Below are 24,410 nucleotides of genomic sequence, written 5' to 3' on the forward strand. Positions count from 1 at the left end.
GCAAGTATTGCAGTAGTCCATACAAGATATAATATTGACTCTCCAGTAGCGAGAACAGAGTGTGACACATATTTGGAACTCAATAAATGTGAGAACATATCCAGGCAGAAATAATCCTCAAAGAACCTACAACTGTGGTGGGCATAGAGTAAAGTGCTCAACAAATGAACTGATGAGCAGAATCAGGCTTTTCTCTGGTCACTCTAGGATATGAGTTTATCTCAACATTTTGGAGTTTTTAAAAAATACTTTGTACTTTTTTAGCTGGCAGTATTTCCTTGGGACAGTGCATCATCCCATGAGTTAATTTTCTTTTATGTGAAACTGCATTTTCATTGGACATAGACATGAGAAATCCAACTCCGCTCCCTCCATGATGCTCTCATTCCGTGTTCATGAATCCCAGAAGCCTTTGCTCACATTTACATACTGATCTTGTGTACTTGTCTCTGCACTGCTCCACAGCAGGGACCAGACCTGCTTTATCACTACATCTCCAGAGCTTATCACAGTCTGGACTGTTGAATCCACAAATAGTTACTATGTTGACTCTGGTGCCTTGGTTGAATTCCAGGACCTTCCTGATCTCTTTCTGGAGAGCCCAGAACTCTCACTGGCCTCATTTGTCTCACAGGCACAAGATGTCCCTAAAACTAAGCATGTGTCTAAATTCAATGGTTTTGTGTTGACTCCTTTAACTTCCATTTCTTTGGGCCTGTATATCCCTGAATCAGGAGGAACTCTGCAGGGCCAGTGGCTGAAGAAGGTGCCTGATGTGGTTTGGTCCTTGCTTTGCCTCTTCTTTCCTATCATCTATTTTCAGTTAGTATCCAACATGTATTGAAAGAACTCTTAAATCCACACCTTCCCCAGCAGGCCTACTCTCCTTGCCTCTCATCCCATTCTGATCCCCTCTCACTCAAATGCCTGGAGAGTCTCTGAACTAATCCTTCTGCCTCTAGTCTTGCCCTGCTTTTGTTCATTTATCCAGTTTCCATGTTGTCATCACTCTAGCTCTGCTATCCAAAGGAAAAACATTGATCTTGTCCCTCCTATGATAAAAACTTCCAGCGGTTCCTTAGTGCCTCCAAGATAATGCCCCAGTTTCTTAGCTGGGTGTACGAGGCCTTTTACAAGCTATTCCTCACTCATCTGTGCAGCTTCTCTCAAGTGCCCTGTTTTTGGCCACATTGCTCAACCTTCTTTAAACAGACCTGCTCATTCAAGGCTGCCATGCTGTTTAGCATCAGCTTTCTGTTACCTTTGTTGGACATTCGCTGGCTTTTACCCAGTTACCTCCTGTTCATTCTTTAAATCCTAAATCTAAAGTTGCCTGGTTCATGAAGCAGGCCCTGAGGATCCCACGCAGCACACACCTTGCATCTTCTGTGCTTCTTGCACACTCCACGTGCTTCCAAACCTAGTACTTGTGTTGTTATAATTATTTCATTTTCTGTCACTGTTCTCCAGTGAAGTATGTGCTCCTAAAGGGAGATTATATTTTGTTCATATTGCTCATATTTGAAAATCCTTGCTCATAGCATCCCTGACAGATGGGATGCTTCATTTGAACACTGCCAAGAGTGGGAGAAATCACTGGGTATTATGCCTTCTATTTTTGCACATTTATTCAGTGTATCAATTTAATCAATACATACCGAGCACCTACTATATGCCAGGCACTGGTATAGGCACTGGGGATACAGAAATACCAAACAGATAAAAATTCCTTCCTTCTAGGAACTTTTATTCTCTCTTTCTTTTTTTTAGTGTGAAAAAAAAAAATGAGTTGGGTACAGATCAGAGTAATCTTCTCACCATAATTTAGTGAAAGTCAACCTGTGATACATAGACTGGGTTTTATACAAATGCATGCGTGAGTGAATAAATGCACAAATGAGGCCCTGAGGGAATGTGTGGACACAGCCACCTAAGCTCTCATCACTGAGAGGGAAAACAAGTATAAACATGTCTGCTGAAAATGGATCGGTAACATCATTTTCCTGTGAAGATAAGGGAACGCTGGATCTTTTACATTTCCTTAGTAAAAGTGTACACCAAGCAGGCAGCGGGTTAGGGAGAGAGAAAAAGGGAAGACCTACTTATGTGGGTAGGGAGTTGAAGCTAACTATCCTTGGCAAGGTATGAAAGTAAAGGAGAGTCCAGGAGGGTGGGGTGTTTGTCGAGTGTATAGGAAGGCTTTGTGGTACCCACCTGTGAGTCAACGCATGATACCCTGAGTCCTTCTCCTGGTCCAAAGAAAGTCCCTATTGGTTGAAATCTCTGAGATGCAAATATCATTGTCAGGCTATGTTCCTTGTCTTCTTTCCCAGGATTCTCCGCCTTGGCTGTACCTCAAAATCAACTAAAGAACTTAAAAAAAAATCCCCCCAAAACACCTAAATATCTAGGCTCCACTCCCAGTGAGTTCAAAACTTAGGTCTGGAGAAGGATCCAGATGTCTGTACTTTTTAGATCTCCAACGTTGTTCCAAAGCACAACCCTCTCTAGCACGTGGTCCTACTTCCATTATTGTGTCTGCCTTGGGGAATGACTTAAATGCAGGTGTAGATCTAGCAGTGGGAGAAGCACAACTTAAGTGGGCAAAGCCCTTCCTTTTCCTGTCTCTCAGGCCCACTGTCATTGTTTGTGACTCCGCAGATCTGTCAAGGAGTTGCAGAGGGCAAAATCCTCCGGCTTCATAGAGTCTGGTAAAGAATCAACAAAGCCTTAGAATAATAGAATCCACAAGCCTTTGAATCATAGAATTTTAGAGGCAGAGAGGATATCAGAAGGCAGGTCCAACCTCTGAGCCCTATCAATAGATTTTCACCGAGTGTGACCACTTTTGTTCCTCTACCCCTCCCCCACATAAATAAATAAACAAACAAAGCTTCCCTATATTGAATTGAAATCTCTCAGGGAGTTTACATGAGTGTAGACAATGGACATATAAACAGAGAAGCCCAGGTCAGTGTGACAAGTGCTTCAGTGGTGATCAAAGTGCTAGAGGAACACAGGGCAGTAAATGACTCATTTGGAAAGTGGAGGAAGAGGGTATTATCAGGGAAGGCTTCCCAGAGGAGGTAGAGGTTTCTGGGACTCTAGATGCTTGACCTCAGGGCTCTGGATTCCTACCCTGCTCTTTCACCTCCCCTTTCACTCCCTGGGGTTGAAAAGCAGACTTTGGTATTTGACACACCAAGTTTCACAGCCCAGCAGTGCCACTTGCTCAGCTACTGGACCTTCAGTGAATTATTAATCTTGGAGCCCAAGTCTCCTCATTTCTAAAACAGGTAGCAAGACCTGTCTCATTGTGGGGTCCTTACATAGTAAATAGCAGCTATAAAAGTGCCTAATGCAGTGCCAGCCATAGAGTAGATACTCAATGAATAGATGTGATTATTGTTGTTGTAATTTTTGAAGTCCTTGGTTCATATAAAGCATGAGGAGAATGAGGTGTGTTGGTGCCTGGACTGTCCAGAAGGCTTCCTCTTCTTGTGAGATAGTGCCTGGGAAAATGTCAGCAGGTTTCATGAAGTTATCATACGGTTTGGGTGTTGTTAAGGGCTTGAGGGGCTTCAGGGAAGGCAAACTGTGACAATCGCATGAGATGGAGAAGCAAGAACAGAAGACTACTGTTACCACATACGACTGCAGGATTCTCTCACAACGCTGTGCTGCATTGCAGCCGCTGCCCACATGGTTTAAGGAGCTGAGTGCTTAGAGCAGAACAAGAAGAAGATATTACTTCCCATGACATCATTGTAATCCATGATGTCTCTATCCCTCAGAAGATAAACTCTATAAGGTTGGGGGTTTGGTATAGCTCGGCCATGGCTGTACTCCCAATCACTAGCACAGTGCGTGACCTAAAAATGGTCATTCAAAGAGCAGTTGTTTAAAAAATGGATTTAATCCAAGGTGCTTTTGGTAAATCCAAAATGTAGGCTCGCCTTGACTTTCTCTTGGGTTTGTTTTCCTGCCTCCCTCCCTTAACTTACTCTTTTATCCTCTGAGATCTCCTTGGGAGTCTAAATTTCGTGCGCAGCTCACACTACTTGGGCCCAACCTAACTCAAATGTGTCCCTTCACTTCTTTGCCTTTTGAAAGACAGGCCTGCCTGCAATCAAAGTATCTTTGTCTTAATGAAACTTTGGAGATCATCCAACCAACATGAATTTTCTGGACGGGGAAGCTAATGCTCTGAGAAGTTCACTGACTCTTCAGAATCTTACAAGTCGTTGAGGCTCAGCTAGGAAGAAAGTTCTTGCCCCTGCTTTCAAATTTGGGGCTCAACCACTGCTCCAGGCTGCCCTGGTGTATGTAGCACCTCCAAGCTTGTGGTGAGGGCTCCATGTTCAGAAAGACTCACCCTGCCCTCCCTAGGCCCTTGCTCAAAGGGGTCCCCAAACCCAGGGTACATACCACGCACAATGGTTACCCCTGTGTGCTCCCGAGTCAGGCTTCCGGAATTCAAGTGCCTATTTTTCTACTTACTAACTGTGCTCTTGGGCAAATGCATTTTAATCAGTTCAAATTGGCTTATCTGCAGAATGGGCATGATGATAATAGTACTTTCCTCACTATGGAGATTCAAAGAGGTAATGCATGAAAAACAGCATCATTATGTTTTCCTCCTGTGATCCAAGTTCCAGTTGTGACAATCAAACTGTCTAAGCAGCTGAGGTCACATATTTCCTACTCTTGAAGTGCTGGGAATTTAGTTCCTGTGTTTCTTGGGGGGGTGGGGGGAGAGCATTGCCACAGAGAAGCCTCTGCACTGCCTCTCATCCCCTGTAGGCAGAGGAAGCACAGGAGAAGATGCCGTGCTCTTGGACTCGAGTGAAACGTTGGATCCAGTGCAGCTTGGCTGCACCTAAAATTTTAATGTAAATTGGCTGTGATGCCTGTGCAGGGGCCCAGATTTAGAAGCAGAGCAGGACGACTCTACCCAGGCTGGTGACAGGCCCGGAGCAGTGTTCCCATTGGAGAAAGTGGAGGGCGTAGCAGGAGGGAGAATTCGCTCCGTCTGGCCTGGTGGCACTGTTTTATTAATGATCTGGAAGAGCAGCGGAACAGTGACTTTAATTAAATTTGCCAGTGATATTAAAAGATGTCAGGAGCCACTGCTGAGGACACAGACACCTTGCAGATGGCCCTGGGGGTGTTAGGAAAATAGTCCAGGAGAGAGATGAGAGGCTGTGGGCTGAGCTGGGGCTTCAGTTTAGCGTTGGAAGAGGAATGTGACATGGGGACAGAGGGACATCATATGCAGAATATACCCTAGGCCCATCCTCTTTATCTGTGTCTGTTCTGTTTCCAACAGATTTCTAACTGATCTTCCTGCTCTGGTCTTGTTCCTTTTCAGCCATCCTAAGCCCTTTAGCCAAATTGCTTTCTCTGAACTACAAATCAGACCATGTCATTCTCCTGTTTAATATCCTATCATTGACTTTCCACTGTCCCCAGGATACAATCCGACCTTCTCAGCCTGGCATATAAGACTTGCCATAAATTGAGTCCCCGCTACATGTCCAGTCTTCTGGACGCTTATATTCTTCCCCTCCTGCCTCACACTCAATTCCTTGTAATCCCATGCACACAGCGGGATGGTCCATGTCTCTGTGTCTCTGCTTAGGCTGTTCTTTTTGACTCGAATGCCCTTCCCACTTCCTTTCTTCCTCTTCCTCTTCCTCTTCTTCTTCTTCTTCTTCTTTTGACTGAAGTTCACTCATGCTTAAAGACTCATTTCCGGGATCACCTCCTCCGGAATGCCTTCCTGACTCCCCAGGCTGGCTCAGTGCCCTCTTCATGTTCTCTCAGCTTTCTGCCCTTACCCTCACATATTATAGTAAAAGTGAAGCAGGAGGCAAGACATGTTTCATTTGTGCAGCTGTCTACCTTTGCTAGGACCGCATCTTCGAAAGAGAACGTTGTGTCTTGTTTTCCATTTTGCCCTCGAGCAGCAGCTAATACCAGGCCTGGCGAATCACTGGCTTTTGTTCATTTTTGTCAAACTGAACTTACGGAAGGAGAATATTCGGGGGGGAGACTGCATTGGGCAGCCAGGACACCCCCAGTAAGCCTGGGGGCTAGAAAACTTGACCAAGTGGCTAGTCTCTCCTGTTAGGCTGTGTGGGGCAGTCATGGTTCCTAAGTCCACAGAGGACTGGACTGGGGGTCATGGATGTTCTGTCACAAAGTGGGATGTCTTCGTAAACTGGAGTAGTTAAAAACCATACATTTTATGTCATCTGTGTGTGAGTTCTGGCTTTGCTACTTCCTTGCTTTATACTCTCACTTAACTTAGTTTCTCAAAACGTAAAATAGGGATTAAAAATAGTACTGCTCTCATAGGGTTGTTACGAAGATTAACTGAGGAAGTACTTAGCATTACCTCACAACAAATGCTTCCGAGTGTTAGCTACTATTCTTAATATCTGCATTTTTTGGGGGTGGTTCTGGAAGTTTCAAGCTGAGTCATATCCGAGTGTGCCTTAGGGCTGATTTAGAGCCTTCTGGAAAGATTTGGGTATCTAAAGCGCTGGGGTGGACCCCCAGGAGGTTGGGCTCTGTCTCAATTGGTATCTGGGGCTGGGGCAATGGCACAAGAAAATGACCCTTGGCTTGATCATCAGCGGTGTCCCTCTCCCTCTAAAATCTCAGAAAACATTTCCTGGCAGGGCTGGAAAGAACAACTGGGAATTCACAGGTCGTTTTCCACCTTCAATTCCAAAAACTTTGTGCAAGCACTTATTAGCCTTCTTCTTACCTTGTTTTCTTTCATCCTGTCCTTCCGTTCATTTGTTTTCTCAGGGAAAAGTCTTCTTTGACTGGCCTCTGATTCTGACCACATGATAGCATATTTCCCATAGAAAACCTGTTGCCATAGGTATTTGTGAGGCTGAGGAGAACAAAACCTCCTTAGTTATCCTGCTGGGCAAGAGACGCAGGAGTCTTTGTCCCCATTAATCAGGATAATTCCATGTCCTTTAAGTGCAGCAGGCCAGCCCTCATCCCTAACCTGTGGATAGCCCACCTCCTTGGGGTTGGCTAACCCATCCATGCAGCTGCCACCTCTTGTCACCATCTTGGCTCTTGATCAAAGAGCTGCTCCAGCTGTGCCCACCTTCTGTCTCCTCCTGCCTGGTGCTTATTAGAATCCACAAAGTGTCAGGTTTTCAGAGGTCAAAGCAAGGTGCCAAGATCCTTCTCTGTCCATGTTTCTCCAGGGTGCCAAACCTGTGAATGGGGTCTCTGAGTATAGCGCACATTATGAGAGCTTCGTCCACCTTTGAATATCGATGCTGGGCATCGCCTTCCTCTTCCACAGTCATCCTCGTAACCTTTACTTTCCTGAGATCAAAGCCCCAGACACCTGCTGTGATGACCCCCAGTACCTGGAGTAATGGGGAATGTGGGCCTCAGCACTTGGCTGCCATTCTGGGGAATATGAAACCAAGCTAATCCCCAGAGCCCTTTGGGAGGAAGGCCTTCAAGATTACAGTACGCACCAAAGCATACTGTGTCCCAAAGAGAATTTGTCTTTGAGGACAAGCCTTGGGAATTTAAAGAGGTCCTACAGAGCCTCTAAAATCAAGTCAAGATTTGTTTATGAGATTTATATATTCTTTTTCTCAAACAAATGGCTGTAATTCAGACATAAAATGACTTGAAGAAGGCTGATGTCAGAATGTGTTAGTCTGCTCAGGCCGCCATCACAAAATGCCATAGACCGGGTGGCTTACACAATAGAAGTGTATTTTCTCACAGTTCTGGAGGCTAAGATGTCCAAGATGGAGGTGCTGGCCAGTTCGGTTTCTGGTGAGTGCTGTCTTCCTGGCTTGCGGACGGCCACTTTCTCACTGTGTCCTCACATGGCAGAGCGAGTTCTCTCTTCCTCTCCTTGTAAGTCCAACAATACTGTCAGCTTAGGACCCCACCCTTATGTCCTCGTTAAACCTTAATTACCTCCTTTTTACCTCCATATCTTCCAATACAGTCACGTTGGGGCTTAGGGCTTCAACGTACGAGTTGGTGGGGAAGACACAATCCATACCACTGAGGACACTTCCTTTCTGGCTGCGTTTATTTATTTCAGAAGCATACATTTACCGAGCAGCTACTGACTAAGTAGTTACTTAGGACACCATGATAAACAGAATAGACATAGTCTTTGCCTTTATGTCATTCACAGTTTAATGGATGAGTTTGACATTAAACATATAATCTCACAAATTCAAAGTTTATAAGTGTCATGAAGGAAAAGTAAAAGAGTGTGGTGAGAGGACATAACAGAGGGAGTTGACCATTTCAGGGGGTGAGGACAAGGTTTTCTGAGAAAGTGACACTTAAGCTGCAATCTAAAGGGTTGTTGAGAGTGGGGGTACAAACAAAAAACAGTCATTCCGGCATGTATAGATGATGTCATGTGCAATGGTCCTGAGGTGAAAAATGACCTGATACGAAGTCCATTGTTGCTGAAAGGTAGCAAGAGGGAGAGTGCCGGGAGATGAAGGGGAAGAGGAGGAGGAAGATAGCGCCTGCAAAGCTTTGTAGGTCATGGGAAGGAGTCTGGTCTTTATATTAAGAACAAGAGGAAACTACTGAAGGGTTTCAAACAGGGAAGTGATAGCATAGGCTTCGGTTTTTTAAAAAAGATGAGTGTGGCTGTGTGAGGAAATGGCAAAGAGAACAGCAAGAGTTGGAGAGGTGAGTTCAGTCTGGCAGTTACTGCACAGGTTTATCAGGTGAGGAGTAATGGTGTTTTGGGCTATGATGGTGGTGGTAGAGATGTAAGGAGAGTTGATAGGATTTAGTGTTGGATTGGATAAGGAAAAGGTGGGAGAAGAAGGCTTGCAGACTAGCAAAGACCTACCTTTTGGCACGAGTAACCGGGTGGGTGGAGGTGCTATTTCCTGAGATGGGAAGCCGTGGAGAAGGAGGAGCAGGTTAGGAGGTGCAGGACCTGAATCCTTTAAGATGCTGTACAGGTGTCAATCAGCATTCTTCTGTCACTAAAAGTATCCCACACGTTTACAGCAGAGGGGGGGAAATTGGCAAGTAGTTTTTTGTTTGTTGTTTTTAGCTATCGCGTGGTTATTTGTATTCTCATTCTAGCTGAAGGAGGCAATGAGTGGAAAGATGAGACTAGTTTCCGTTGAGTTTCTTTCTATGCTTCTGAATTTATGCTCACCTGTCAGTGCTTTGAGGTTAGGAGATGAGGCTGCATTTCACCCCCAAATCTTGTCTACAGTTAAAAATAAAAACTTATTTGAGAGCCACTTGCACGTCTTATTAATAGTGATTTCTACCACTTGGCCCTCTCAATGTTTGGGTCTGGAATTTGAGTGGCTGACTGAGCTTCGTTTTCTTGTAACTGGATACCGAAACGGTTTCATAAGCATGTGTTGCTGGAGGGCGAAGGGGTGCTGTGGACATAGCTTCCAGCCCTTCGGTGCAGCTACACGGTAGGTAGCATTTACTACAGCATTAACTCTCTTCCTCTCCTAAGCAATCTCAGAACGATAGCTTACCTGCACAAGTTTTGCATTGGGGGAAGGAGTTTTTCCCCAGGGGGCTCAATTGCACACAGACAACGTGTTCTGTTGTGGGGGTTATCTCATGATAACAGTTTAGTTCAGTATGTGCTCTTATCAACCCATGTTATACAAGATTCTTGAGTATGATGATAGTGAGGTAAAGAAGGCTGAAAACCCTACAAATAGTGTAAGTGGTTGAAAATCAGACCATTCTTGGCCTATTTTAAGCTGATTTTTGAGAACTCTCACAGATAACAGTAGGTTTGGGAGACAGGACTAGACGGGCATCATTTGTTTCCATTACCAATATCCCCAGCTATTTTAAGCCATTCTTCAACTGAGTCTCCAGCAGATGGTCCTGAGGACAGACCAGCTATTTGTGCCTCCCACTAACATGTATTTTTCCAAGTGAGAGACTGCCCCATATGGTAGTGCAATATGTCACTCGAGGTGAAATATCAGTTTGTATTGATGGTGGAAACCTGCCATTTGCACCTCCCTTTTCCTCATGCCTTTTCCTGCCTCTCTGATCTTTTTTAGGTCTCTGGCCTGTCAGGAGGACCATTGGTGCTGCAGTGGAAGCCAGCGGCTAAGTCTTGTGTATGGCGTGGTTAAGGTTGCAGCCTCTCACCTCTGCCTTCCTCCATTTTGGGCTGATTACCTTTGTGCTCTTCCTGAATGGTCTTCGGGCAGAGGCTGGTGGCTCAGGGGATGTGCCCAGCACAGGGCAGAACAATGAGTCCTGTTCAGGGTCATCAGACTGCAAGGAGGGTGTCATCTTACCAATCTGGTACCCGGAGAACCCTTCCCTTGGGGACAAGATTGCCAGGGTCATTGTTTACTTTGTGGCTCTGATATACATGTTCCTTGGAGTATCCATCATTGCCGACCGCTTCATGGCATCTATTGAAGTCATCACTTCTCAAGAGAGAGAGGTGACTATCAAAAAGCCCAATGGAGAGACAAGTACAACAACGGTTCGGGTATGGAACGAAACTGTCTCTAACCTGACCCTCATGGCCCTGGGTTCCTCTGCTCCTGAGATCCTCCTCTCTTTAATTGAGGTGTGTGGTCACGGGTTCATTGCTGGTGATCTGGGACCTTCCACCATCGTAGGCAGTGCAGCCTTCAACATGTTCATCATCATTGGCATCTGCGTCTACGTGATCCCCGAGGGAGAGACTCGTAAGATCAAGCACCTGCGAGTCTTCTTCGTCACTGCCGCTTGGAGCATCTTTGCCTACATCTGGCTCTATATGATCCTGGCAGTCTTCTCTCCTGGTGTGGTCCAGGTTTGGGAAGGCCTCCTCACTCTCTTCTTTTTTCCAGTATGTGTCCTTCTGGCCTGGGTGGCAGATAGGCGACTGCTCTTCTACAAATACATGCACAAAAGGTACCGCACAGATAAACACCGAGGAATTATCATAGAATCAGAGGGTGACCACCCCAAGGGCATTGAGATGGATGGAAAAATGATGAATTCCCACTTCCTCGATGGGAACCTGGTGCCCCTAGAAGGGAAGGAAGTGGATGAGTCCCGCAGGGAGATGATCCGGATTCTCAAGGATCTGAAGCAAAAACACCCAGAGAAGGACTTAGATCAGCTCGTAGAGATGGCCAACTACTATGCTCTTTCTCATCAGCAGAAGAGCCGCGCCTTCTACCGGATCCAAGCCACCCGTAAGATGACTGGCGCAGGCAATATCCTGAAGAAACATGCATCAGAACAAGCCAAAAAGGCCTCCAGCATGAGCGAAGTACATACTGATGAGCCTGAGGACTTTGTCTCCAAGGTCTTCTTTGACCCGTGCTCTTACCAGTGCCTGGAGAACTGTGGGGCCGTACTCCTGACAGTGGTAAGGAAAGGAGGGGACACGTCCAAGACCATGTATGTGGACTACAAAACAGAGGATGGTTCTGCCAATGCAGGGGCTGACTATGAGTTCACAGAGGGCACTGTGGTTCTGAAGCCAGGAGAGACCCAGAAGGAGTTCTCTGTGGGCATCATTGACGATGACATTTTTGAGGAGGACGAACACTTCTTTGTGAGGTTGAGCAATGTCCGCGTAGAGGAGGAGCAGCCAGAGGAGGGGATGTCTCCAACAATACTCAATTGTCTTCCCTTGCCTCGGGCTGTCCTGGTGTCACCTTGTGTGGCCACAGTCACTATCTTGGATGATGACCATGCAGGCATCTTCACTTTTGAATGTGACACTATTCATGTCAGTGAGAGTATTGGTGTCATGGAGGTCAAGGTTCTGCGGACATCAGGTGCCCGGGGCACAGTCATCGTCCCCTTTAGGACAGTAGAAGGGACAGCCAAGGGTGGTGGTGAGGATTTTGAAGACACGTTTGGGGAGTTGCAGTTCAAGAATGATGAAACTGTGTAAGTAACCTTTTGGAATTCGGTCCCCCTCCATCCCTTGCCATATCCTTCTACTCCCCTCTTTACAACTTTTCCTTGTATTTGTGTTAATGTCAAACTTTGGTTCCATCACAGGTGTGCAGGATCAGCAGACGCTACTGGCAAATTCTGCTTCCAAACTGTCCTTCAGTTTTCTCACTTTACATTGTTTCTGGGCAAGGAATCCTGTAGCAGGATCTAAGGACACAGATTTTGCCCACCGAAACTCAACATGATGGCTGGTGGAGGTGTGGGGTGACACAAGTTTTGATACCAACTTTTGGAGAATTCTTGGGACTAAGCAAGAGCTAGGAGACCACTTGGATGTCTCCTTCCTCCTCTCCTCATACTAAGGGCTTATATGAGCTTTGAAGCCAACCCTTTCCATTCTGAGACAGTGATAGCCCAATCAGGACATCCTCAAGAAAGCAATTGGCATTGGCTTTTTTCCCCCCAGTGCCATATTGCAGTTGTGTAACATGACAGATTTCAGGCACCTTTCCTTCAATTTTGAAATTGCAAAATTGATTGAAACTTGGCAGTCTGTTTAAATGCCCACAGGCTATTTCACGAGGCTTGCCCGGTCTAGGTGAGATGAGTCAGTATGGCTTGGGTACTGGATGTATCTTGGAGAAGCAGAGCTCCCAGGGCAGCAGCCACCTGTCTTTAGTCACAGGTCTAAACTCCACAGTCTGGCTTAGCAGTGAAGGAGAAGCCTCTTAAGAATTGTGGAAGAAAATACATCTTCTGTGTGGTCATCTCTTTTTATAGTCCAGAATTCTCCTGCAGTAGTTCTCACGTCACTGCCCCATTTAGTTCTTGTCACACTGTGAGTATTGCACTTGTTTGGCCTCCATAACTCTAAGGCCTCCCTCCATTAAACCTTCTTGTAATGGGTGTTCTGTCCCTTTCTCAGATGGGTAGCTTTGAAGAAGAAAGCAGAACTACTTTCCCCAGGATTCCCAGCTTATGAGAGGGGAGACTTTCCAGGGTGGCCAAGAAGGACGGGGGTGAGAAAGGGGAAACTTGTCTCTGAATTCCTGCTCATATCCAAGCAATAAGCAGTAGCAGGAGAAGGTGTGACAAACAAAAGGGGGCTATCAGAAGGCGGGATGAGAACATGCTAAAAATACTTTCAGTGGGAAATAAAACCATACAACTTCCAGAAGAGGGAAGGAAGGAGCTCGTGGAAAAGGGGGTCCATAGAACCGAGGGAGAGAGATCATAGAAGTGCTTCTTCCCAGGTCCAGCCTTGGGACTGAGCTCAAAGGGGGTTCGGTTCTGATGACAGCAGAGCTGAGTGAGTCATTCAGGGGACTCTGCTCTTGTCCTTCCTCAATTTCTTCCTAATAATGTGACTTTGGGCAAGTCATTTGGTCTCAGCTCTAGAACTAAACTGTCTCATCTGTAAAGTGAGAATAACGATACTTTCCTTGCTTAGAGGCAGAGTTGGATCTTTTTGTAGTTCCTCTTAGCTCTAGGATTTTCTGAGCCATAGACATAGGTGCACAGTGTAGGTCATATTTGTGCTAGCCAAAGATGGAACAGGGGATATTGTCTCCTAAAGTGAAATAACCATTGACAAATTGATGTATTAGAGCTCTGTTTAGTCATTTTGTTGGGAAGAATAGTCATTTGTTAATGTAAATAGAAACCTGTGCCTTCTAGAGAATACTATCATTTATATGTGCTCTGGGGAGAGTGTTCATCCATACAAATGAAGGACAGGCCCTCTCTGGGAAGACAAACTCTGTGAAATTTCCTATACGTTTATGCAATGTCAGTATATAAGCGCTTATTGTCAGGCATTAAATGACATCAAGACCACAGCATCGGCCATGATTTAACAGACATGCGGTGCCTCCTGTTCAGTACCTATCCTACCGAGGGCACTGAAGGGTAGTTTTTGAGAGATCAGAGACTTGGTTTCCAGTTTCTTTGTCCCATTAATAATCAGTCGTGCACCTAAGATTTCTGAATATGCTAAACCTTCATATTTGTGCTTTCAGCTTGGATAATACCTCAGTATAAATATGCTTTATGAATGATCACTTCTGGGTGATATTGGTTCTAAATGTATGTCAACCTCCCCATGACTGAAATTCTGATCCAGGTATTCTAGGGTTGGGTGAACAAGTCTATGTTCCCAGCTATTCCTTTGTTTTATTTTTTAGACTTCAGTAGACTCAGACTACCCTTTTGGTCTTCTTCATTGCTAGAAAATGAGTTCAAAATCTGCTGGTCTCTCCGTACATCGGTTCCCTACACTTGATACTTTAAATTATAATTTTACAACTAGAGGCAGTATGATGTAGCAGGAAAACCATGGACTCTAAATATTCTGGGTTAGATTTTGGCTCTACTACTGAGTTGATCATGTAGTTTGGGGGACTTATATTAATGTATGAGATTAGTTTCTCATTGTCAGAATGGGGACAATAATGTCTCTTGCAGAGCAGTTATGATGATTCAAGATATGGTATATGATGTTCCTTGTACATGGTATACGCTTAGTAATTGAGGCCATTAATAGTATTAGGTTGGTGCAAAAGTAATTGCGGTTTTTGCAGTTATTTTTAACCTTTTAAACTGCAATTACATTTGCACCAACCTAATAATATCGATGAAATAGCAATATTCTTCAAAGATATCGTTAAGAGGATCAGGTCACTTGGCTCTGTATATGACCCTATTAATAAGCATGCTAGTTTTTTGGTTACCATGAGGATTCCTAATCTAAACTCATAAAATATTAGAACCAGAAACGACCTTAGAATATCTTTGAGGCATGTTTCTCAGATTTTAATGTGCTGATGAACCACCCACGGATCTTGCTAAAATGTAGATTATGTTACAAAAGGTCTAGAGTAGGGCTTGAGATTCTGCATTTCTAATAAGCTCTTGATGCTGCTGGTCCCAACTGAGATTTGAAAGGCCCGAAAGCTCTTGACTAAACCATGAGACCCAGGAAGGAAAGTGGCTCTTCAAATGACTCACTTACTTGAGTCATGAATGCTTGCTTTCCAGTTCCACCTGAAATTGCAAGCTCCAGTCCGATTCAACTTGAGCTTAGCTAGAACCCAGTTCTTTCCTGAGACCCTGCTAATTGCGGTACTAATCTGGAAACTGGCACTGAAAACCTCAGGGTACCTATATAGAAGTTGTGTGATGCCGGGAACAAGTCCACTTTCTAATCCTCCTCTCTTTGTGTAGTTTTCTTTGCCTACCAAGCCAGGTAGCAGTACCCATTTTGTCTTCACCATACTCCTCTAAATCTATTCAGGTTGAAGCCAAGCCGATGCTCTCGCAGTAATATTGGGTCCATGAATTCACTTATTTGGTTTTATGCTTTGCTTCTTCAAAGATGGTAGGATGGCAAAACACGAACTTTGGAGTCTGACGAACAGACATGAGTTCTTCACTCACCAGCCGTGTAACTTTGAACAAGTCACTTCACTTGTCTTAATCCCAGATATGTTGTTGGAACAATAGGAATAATAATATCTATCCTGCTGCTGTGTGACCAAGTGCTACGTACAAACGCAAAGGAAATACACTGTTAACACAGTGCCTGCTCGTGAAGGTGCTCAGTCATTCAGTAAACATTAAATGTCATAGTAGGTACATTACTAGGTACTGGAGATAAATAAATAAGACAAGCTGGCAACTCAGCTCTCAAGGATCTTCTCCGGTGGAGAGTGTGGAGAGGACACAAGGGTTTCAGACAAATCAAAACACGTGGGAGAAGTGCTATGGTTGAGATAAGTTCAATAAAAGAGGAATGAAATCTCCTTGCTGTGTGTATGGCACCACTAAAGTTTTTAAAGCAGCCTTCGTTTATGGTGTAGTGGTGAAGCAGATGAAGTGGGGTGGGGACATGATTACTTTAAACCCACATCACAATCAGCTCTTGACATTTGATTGGGATGCTATTGACAACTTCAAGATCTAGAAGAATCCCCACCTTTGTGACTGCAGCACATCACGAGAATTGTGGCCTTTGAGCCTGCTGCCGGCAATAGCAAAACCTCACGGAGATGTGGGTTCTGCTGGCATGTTCATCTCACTCACCAAACACGTGCCTGGCTCCTGTATCCCAGGCTCACAGCACGCCTCTGCAAAATAACAGATTATTGCAGCTGATGGACCTTTGGTGTCTCTAGGACTACTCAAAGTCACCGATGTCGAGCATGTAAATGCCAAGATCTACTATACTTAAATAGCACAGGCCTCCTTCGAAGAAGAATGGAATATTAGCTATGCAACAGATTTCCCAACAAAATTAGAATGTTAAAGCTGGAAGGTATCTGACCTCCCATTTTTACAAATTATGAAGCTGAGATTCAGAGAGGGAAAGTGACTTGTCCAAGATCACACAGTTGATGTGAAATAAAGTTGGAGTTGGAAAGGGCTTTCTAAAGGCTATAGATTTGATATCTCCTCCTCCCTGTTTGAATTTTTTATTTTTATTTTTACCCATCAGGAAAATGTTAACTTTGGAAAGAACATGGAAATTCTTGGGTGGAAGATGCTCTGGAAGTGCAAATCCAAGAGTATTATGTGACTAATGACTAAGAATGATAATGTATTATGGACTATTTTTAATCCCTTGGTTCACCTTGAGACTGTTGAGGAAGGAAAACATTGAGCGGGTAGAAATAAAATAAAAAAAATGCAAAATCTTTATTTTAATGATCTCTTACTGAGGAAAGGTGACAAGCGGAGCTGGGACATCTTTCAGGCAGTGCTGGCAAACTGCAGATAAGACCTTGTTCCATGAAATAATGAATTTTTTTCCAAAATGTTGCAGGCCATTCTCTTCCAGGGGTGCTTTCTCCGTAAAGTTTCAACCCCAAGTAATCTTTCCATCAGAATCTATAAAAATCTGGAGTGCTCCGGGGCACAATTCGCACATCCTTCAGTTTGACTAAAACACAGTAGGCCTTTTCTTTTTCCTTTGGCTCAGCAAAGTGTTAGGATAGTCTCTTTCCTGCCACCAAGGGAGATTGTTTGCCTCCAGAATGCCTTTGCTGTGATTCAGAAAAGTTACAAGGTGCAAGCTTAGCAAGGGTGTGAGTTGGGTGGAGGTCGTGATAATTCTCCCTTAGCTGGCATCCCTCCCTTTCTCTTTTCTTCTGCCTTCAGTGCCTGACTTCTAGTAACAAAATGTCTCCCCAGCTTTAGGTAAACAGTCAGTCACCAGGGCCCAGGGCTTCATGGAACTCCCAATGGAGCTGTGTACTTGCTCAGGGTTCCTGAAGAAGGGATTCCATATCTAAGCCAGTTGTTGAATGGGGGAACGAAACAGTACAGTGAAACATTGGATCTAGGATCCATAAAGCACCCAAGTCTACTTAAACCTTACATGTCTGCAAAAATCTCCCAAAGTCCAGAGCCTTCCAGGTTAACTTGCTTTAGGCCTAAAGGTACAGTATCCCCTGGTAACACGCCCTCTACCTGATTTAGTAGTGAAACATTTCAAATAGGTTGTTCAACTACAGTTCTCCCTCTTCTGGACCCAAAGGAGTGACTCAAGACTATGTGGCCTTTTTAGCAAGAAGCCTTTGATATTTTGCCCACAAAAGCCCCACATCCCAATGATTTTTTTCTTTTCTTCTTAATTACTGAAATTACTGAAATTATTGTCAAAGAGTATATCAAAAAAAGACGTATTTCAACTCTAGGATCCATAAAGCACCCAAGTCTACTTAAACCTTACATGTCTGCAAAAATCTCCCAAAGTCCAGAGCCTTCCAGGTTAACTTGCTTTAGGCCTAAAGGTACAGTATCCCCTGGTAACACCCCCTCTACCTGATTTAGTCAGAGCATCAGTGTGTCCAGCCTTGGTATTCTCATGTTGGTTTGCCCTCCAGAAAACTCAGTGTTACAGGGATGGAGATTCCACCAGGGAGAATGTCGGGATGGTTTTAGGAGAAAGGCACATTGTGATTGGAGATGATCACATGACTGTCCAGTCAGAAAATGAAAGTCTTATCCTCAAAGCAGGTTCTCCTGTGCACTCCTTGGAGAGGTGCTAGTTGGGATACTGATGGAGAGCCTGCCACCGCCTTGCTTCTTTTGTCTCGACTTCTGGCTCTTAAGGTCAAAGTTTCCTCATTCAGTCACAAGGGCGACAGAAAGGGACACTTGGGCCACGTGAGATGGGTGAGTGGGGAGGACTCTTCCATGTTGTCCAACCTGTCATCAGCTTCCCAGACGCATTGGGTGGTGCGTCAGCACTCACTGCTTGTGTACCCTTTGGCTGTTCCCCGTCAACTGCACAGGAAGGTAGAATTCAGAGCTCGGTCTTCAGCTTTTTCAAGGTGTTGTTTTCCTTTTTAAAAGAAAAACTAAGTTGTGCTTTGAGAACGCAGTAGGAAACCCTGGCACAGAGTCAGTGGTTAGAGGGAGGCAACTCCTTGTTCTGCAAATAGAGCAAAGTCCCCCTATTTAACTTCTGTGCAGTCCGGAAGCATTTTGCAGGAATCAGTGCTTTGAGAGTTTTGCCAAATGACCATGAAGGAAAGCACATAGGAAACATTCTCAGCTGGCATGATAGTTATCATCCATAGGAATTATATTCCCACCACTCCCACCTACCAGGTACTCAAGTAGAGAACAAGATAAAATTGAAAGTGGAACTTACTCATTATGGAAAATTACGCTTTTATGAAAACTGAGTCATCACTAGGTATGTGCGTATAGGTCAGTCCAGCGATACACGGCAGCATCCTGACCCTTTCCCGCTACGGGCCAGCAGGCACAGACACAACCTGGTTAACGTGTCCCGGCCTGAGCCCAGCTCACTTCGCACTTGGTGGTTAGGGCTCATGGAGAACCAGTTAGTTATGACACAGACATTTGTCCCTAGTAGTCCATCTTTTTCAGAGCTCCTGGTCTTGATTTGTCTACCTTTTGGTTTTCTCCTCTTGCAACCCACGAGTTCTCTTTGCGAACCCCACTACCACCTGCCCTCTCTTCCTGAGCTGTGGTGATGTGGGGTGTACTCTGTCACCGTCACTAGGGCTAACCATGGCCCTGGCTGCAGATTTTCAAAAGCGTTCACTTTACTTTCCTGCTCAGACCTTATTTGTTGTTTGTATACTCTTCTCTTACACTTACTCTCTTTTCTAAACATCCTCTGCTGCATCTTTCCTTTCTCTACTGCATTTGCTGCTGGTACTGCAGACACTGGTGCTGTGGTTTCCACTCCTGCTCACACGCAGTGCCTTCCTCCCCATTTCTGTTAGTCCCGTCGTCTCCTCTTTTATTCTTATCCTATTCCCTATATCCCCTTCCTTCACACTGTTGGCATCTGTACTTGGATTGCCTTCTGTCTGCTGTTTGATCTACAGTTTCTTTGAGTGATCAAGAACGAGCTGTGTATCCCTTAAGAAAGCCTGTCATTCGGACAGAAAGAGCTAGTTCACGATAATACCAAGAAGACAGATACCTCCCAGGAAGCAAACCACTCACTGTGGTACTCTTTTCTCCTTCACCACAAAGGGTTTGCCTGACTGTACATTAAGACAAGAAGGTTGAATTGTAGGGATCCAGCACAGCCTGGAACTGGTATCAGGAAACCAGCAGAGGCTGAGGGAGCCCTAGGGACTACCTTCCCTTTCTGATGCTCTCCCTCCTGGGCCACGTGGACTCTGTCTCTTGGCATCTCCGCCTCTCTCTGTGGCCATCTCCCTTATTGCTTCCAGCTTGCGATGATACCTCATCGACCAGTGGTCCTATCTCATGGCTCCATTGTCCATATATGCTTTCAGCTCCTACTTGAAAAAATTTTTCTGTTTTTCTAGCTCAAATTCTCAAGAGAGAGAGAATCTGATGGGTCCTCTCCACCCCTTTCCCCCCATCTTGGCCCTTTAACAGCCACTGGCTAGATGCATGTTGGTTGCCCTGTGTCAAGCCAAGCTCCTCTCCACCCCAACAGTTAGTCAAGCCAAACTCCTTCCACCCCTGGAGAGAGGGGTGGAAAAAGGAACTTGCCATGGGGATTCCATGGTAAGCTTCCCTCAGCAGTTGTGTCTATACATGGTGGGCAGTGTCACTTAGAAGGAAGTCGTCTGTCACCTCAAAACTGACAGTGTCTGAGGTTTGCAGTGCCTCAGAGAGAAGCACTGATTTTACAGTGGTCTGTTCTGAGGCAGTAGGCTGGAGAAGAGGAGAAACAGCCACCTCTGGAGCCCCCAGCCCTATCAGATTCATCAAGCTGACCACAGACTCAGCAGCCAAGATTAAGCTGGACTCTGCCCAGATAAACAGAAAACATTCCGAGGGGCTGATGCTCGGTGACACAAATCTCAAGGCTACCAGGGTCATTTCTCCCCTTTACCCTCTTCTGCTCTGTCCTCTCCAGGACACTAGCGTCAGAAGTTAATCTGCTATCATTTTCAGATGCACTATTTGTGTACTGAGTCACTTTCAAAGCCTCTTTCTGGGTTTGGATTTCCAAAGCAGCCCGTGTTCCAGACTGAGACGGAAAGGTTCCCTGCCACTCATGCTTACCAGGGATAGAATGGCAGCCTTTCCCACCCCTCCCCTCCCCTGCTGGACAGCCGGTCAGTTGGACTGAGCTGGAGCCAGCAGGCACCTTTATCTTTGGGGCTGTAACTTGATGCCTTTCCAGGAACTCCTTGGAAGCCAGAGCATTCTCATCTCCAGGTGGCACAATGTGTGACTCTGTCAGGTGCCCATGTCGCAGAGCACAGGGCTGGGGTGTAAAATAGGACTTCTTTTGTGTCACCTCCAGTCAGTCAGTAGTGACTGTCCAGGGGCCATCTTGGAAAGGATTGTTGAGGCTGTATCTGGGCTCAACTGTGGTTGTGAGCAAAACACAACCAAATATCTGTCAATGCTAGCTTAGGTATGAGAGATGGAAAGAGCCTCATGGGATAAAGAGACCAGAGTCTCCATTTCACTAGGGTGCATTAGCATGAAGTTGCCGCTCTCTCTCCAATACTGGGCTAATCCTAATAGGAAAAACTCATTAAATCACTCTTCTTCATCCTACATAACACAGAACCTTCTTGTATTCCCTGGATGAAGCCACAAGGACACACATTCCCATTGGACACATGAAGCAGATCATTCCCTTATTAGACCAGAATCTTCCAGAGACCCTGTTGACCTAATGGGTTTCATAAAGTTGACCAGTGGTTCCCAAGCTGATCCCTACCACAGGCCATTTTACTTATCTGCCCCTCCTCATAGAACCTGTGGTTTAGAAGATTACTAACTGAAAATTAATTAGAGTTCCTTTTCCCCCCCATAAAATACAGCAAAAGATACCTAGTGTTACAACAGTGAGTTAATATAATTCTAGCCAAAGCAGAGAGAAATGACATTTTAATTAACCTATGTGGACGGTTCGAAGAATATATACTTTTTCTTTTGGAGGTTGGGGGAAAAGTAGAAGGAACATAGCCAAGGGCCAACTTTCAAAGGAACTAACTGATGGAAAGTGCTTTGAAAATACTAGGCACTTATTGTTTAAAGTTGTTTTGATGACAGTGACCGCGTGGGAGATCAGAACATTCTAGAGAACATGTGAGAGTATAGGGCACAGTGTTGGTTACCTGGGCTTCACCATTGTTCAGACCTTGGGGAAAGAATACTATTGCTGTTATTTTTCTTACACAATAAACTTCTAATATTTATATGAAAATATAAAAAAGTATAAGAATATTCTCATAGCTTTAGGGTTACTATTACTACTTTCTTGAGACTAGGTAACAGAGTCTATGAAATATTAAGTAATTTACCCTAGAACACAGAGCTTCTAAGAGTATGTATCAAAACCTAGACCTTTTGATTCTAAATCACCCCTTCTCCCTACTGTGTTACATATTTCAGCATCACAATAAGATCATAACGCTGAAAACAGCAGGCTTTCTTCTCCTCACATGGAAGAAGCTAAGAGAACATTCCACAGTTCTTCCTTAACAGCAAGAGTTGGCTTCTTTCTTTTTAATTCAGGGGGAACTGGGACCAGGCCCAGGGAGTTTGGCAAAGGCCTAAAAAACTCCTTAACGCCGCCTGCCCTGCTCAGAAATCTGGATTCGTCACCCTTGACCTCTGGCTCAGACCCACCCTTGCCCAAGCCTGTGCACAGAGGATTCCTGTTTGTGTCACTTCACCATCAGGAACTACCGACAGATGACACTTTGGCCGGCTGCCTGGGGAACAGGGCAAGGCTGGCTCAGGATCCTGTGTTCAGATGCAGGGAGCCTCCTTTGACACTGTGTACGTGGTGTCTGAGGGCATCTAAGATCAAGGGTTAGAGGGCCTGATGATGAGAGAAAGCACGTGGCTTTCATGGCAGCCCCTGGGGAGCCTATGAGACCCCCAAATCAATGAGGCTGGAAGCAACAAGAGAGCGGAGACCGGGAGGCAGGTGTTGGTCGCTCAGCATACAGTTAGCAGACATTTTCTGAGCTCATGCTGTGGGCTGAGCACAGTGAGAAAAGGTACTGTCCCTGTCTTCAGGGAGTTCCCAGTCTGGAATGTGTGTGAGAGTTGCTATAGAAAAGGGGACCTCCCAGGGCCGTGGCCACATAGAGGCACTGTCCCCTGCCTTTTGTTGGTATTCAGTTTGGAGTCATTAAAAGTGACTTGCACACCCCCTCCTCCAGTCAACTCCGAAGGACTTGTTAAGAAAAAATGGCTGATTGGCTTTGGCTTGTGGGACACACACAGCTCTAAGAAGTTGGCCTGAGGAGGAAATGGTCCCCAGGCCAGAGCAGCACCCGGTTCTTCCTGGTGTCTGTCAGATGCCTCACCCATCGTAGGGACACAAAAAACGTCTGTTGAATGAATGAATAAGTGAGTGAATGGAGTGACTTCCTGGCATGTCCTCTGGCTCTGTACCGGCTCCAAGTTGCAGCAAGCCCAGGGGGTATGGGACTGGAACACTCCCCTCAGGCACGAGGCCTAGGGCGTGCCCATTATCACCCACTTCCATGCCTTCCTCCTCTTCTCTTCCCATTTCAGGAGATCCACGGAGCCCTATGGCCTTGGGGATCCCTGAGCTCCTCCACAGGCTCAGCCCTGCGCTGAACCACCTCCTCACAGGGTCTGTTCCCGGGCTGCTGCTCGGCCACCTCTGAGCACTGGCTTCTTTTGATGCTCAGGAGACACCCTGTAATTCAATTAGGAGCTCCCTCCAGGAAGCATGTCATTATGTCCTATCTGGTCCTTGTAATGACAGCCCCCTGCCACTGTGCCCTGCTCAGCTGCCCAGAACCTTTCTCTGCAAGGGAACTAATCTGCTTAGCCCAGATTGGATGCAGTTCTGCACAGCGTTTCCTCGAAAGCCTCAGAAATGAGTCCCCACTAGCAGAAAGGGCCGCCTGGGGGGACCGTGAGGGCTCACTCGGTGTCGCTCTGCTCTTTGCCAGGAGCTGGGAGTGGCTGAGTGGGGGCTGAGCAAGCTCCATTCTTCTCTCATGGCCAGGTCCCCGGGGTGGCCCCCAGCCTTCCTGGGGGTTAGAAGGGAGATGAAAGGAGGTTGAAGGTATTTGCCTGTTTTCCATGTTAGCTTGGGGGAGCGGGTATAAGATGATTAAGTTACCTGGCATTTTACCTACATTAATTCAAATGTTGCACTTTGGGGGATGTCTGGCTGCTCTGTTTCGAGCTATGGGGGAGGTTGCCTTAGTTGTCTGCGTGACTTTCTTGACTCCTTTGGGCTTAACTTCTGTGAAATGTTTTAGATGCAGGGGCAGTGCCTCAGTCTGCCACGGACACTGCTCAGGGTGGCCTCTCCCTGATGCCTCCCTGCCTGCATTGAGGTTTACGTGAGCCCGCGTCTTGAGGAACCCAGATCCTCTCTTTGCCATTATGTGGGATCTGCCAGAAATGCCACTGACAGTCTGTACTGGGTTGAATAGAGGCCCGCTGCCTAATTCATGTGCTCCCAGAACCCAGAATGGGACTGTATTTGGAAATAGAGCCTTTGCAGATGTAATTACTCGTGATGAGGTTATACTCAGTTAGATCCTATGGCTGGCATCCTTATAAAAAGGCATGTGACCACAGAGATGAAGATACAGAGTGATGAGCTAAGGGCCTCCAGGGATTTCTGGCAAACACCGGAAGCTAGGAGAGAAGCATAGACTAGATTCACCCTCAGAACTTCTGAGGAAGCCATCAATCCTGCTGACACCTTGATTTCAGACTTCAAATCCCAGACCATGAAAGAATACCTTTCCGTTGCTTTCAGCCACCACGTTTGTGGTAGTTTGTTACAGCAGCTACAGGAAACTAATACCCAAGCTCTGCATAACGCTGCTGTAGACTTCCGTGAGTGGGGGACCACACACTGACGGTCCACACACTGGTAGAGAAGAGCACTGCCTCTGGGGTTCACTGTCCTGAGGGAAGTTAGAGGCAGGAGGAAGCAGCGCTCATTTAACAGCTTTGTTATACACGGGCTGTGATCATAAACCTTT

The 24,410-nt window shown here is 45.7% G+C and overlaps 1 protein-coding gene across 15 annotated transcripts in view; it reads left to right on the forward strand.

Annotated features, from left to right (window-relative positions):
• Positions 1 to 24,410, forward strand: part of SLC8A3 (solute carrier family 8 member A3) — a 167,072-nt gene that overhangs the window by 53,052 nt on the left and 89,610 nt on the right. For all 15 annotated transcript variants that reach the window (XM_074327287.1, XM_074327277.1, XM_074327281.1 and 12 more), the window contains one exon: positions 10,086 to 11,931. In XM_074327287.1, coding sequence (XP_074183388.1) covers positions 10,148 to 11,931 — 1,784 coding nt within the window. In that variant the 5' untranslated portion in view covers positions 10,086 to 10,147. The remainder of the gene's footprint in view (positions 1 to 10,085; positions 11,932 to 24,410) is intronic.

This window comes from Rhinolophus sinicus, linkage group LG03 (genome assembly GCF_036562045.2).
Source record: "Rhinolophus sinicus isolate RSC01 linkage group LG03, ASM3656204v1, whole genome shotgun sequence".
NCBI classification, from domain to species: Eukaryota; Metazoa; Chordata; class Mammalia; order Chiroptera; family Rhinolophidae; genus Rhinolophus; species Rhinolophus sinicus.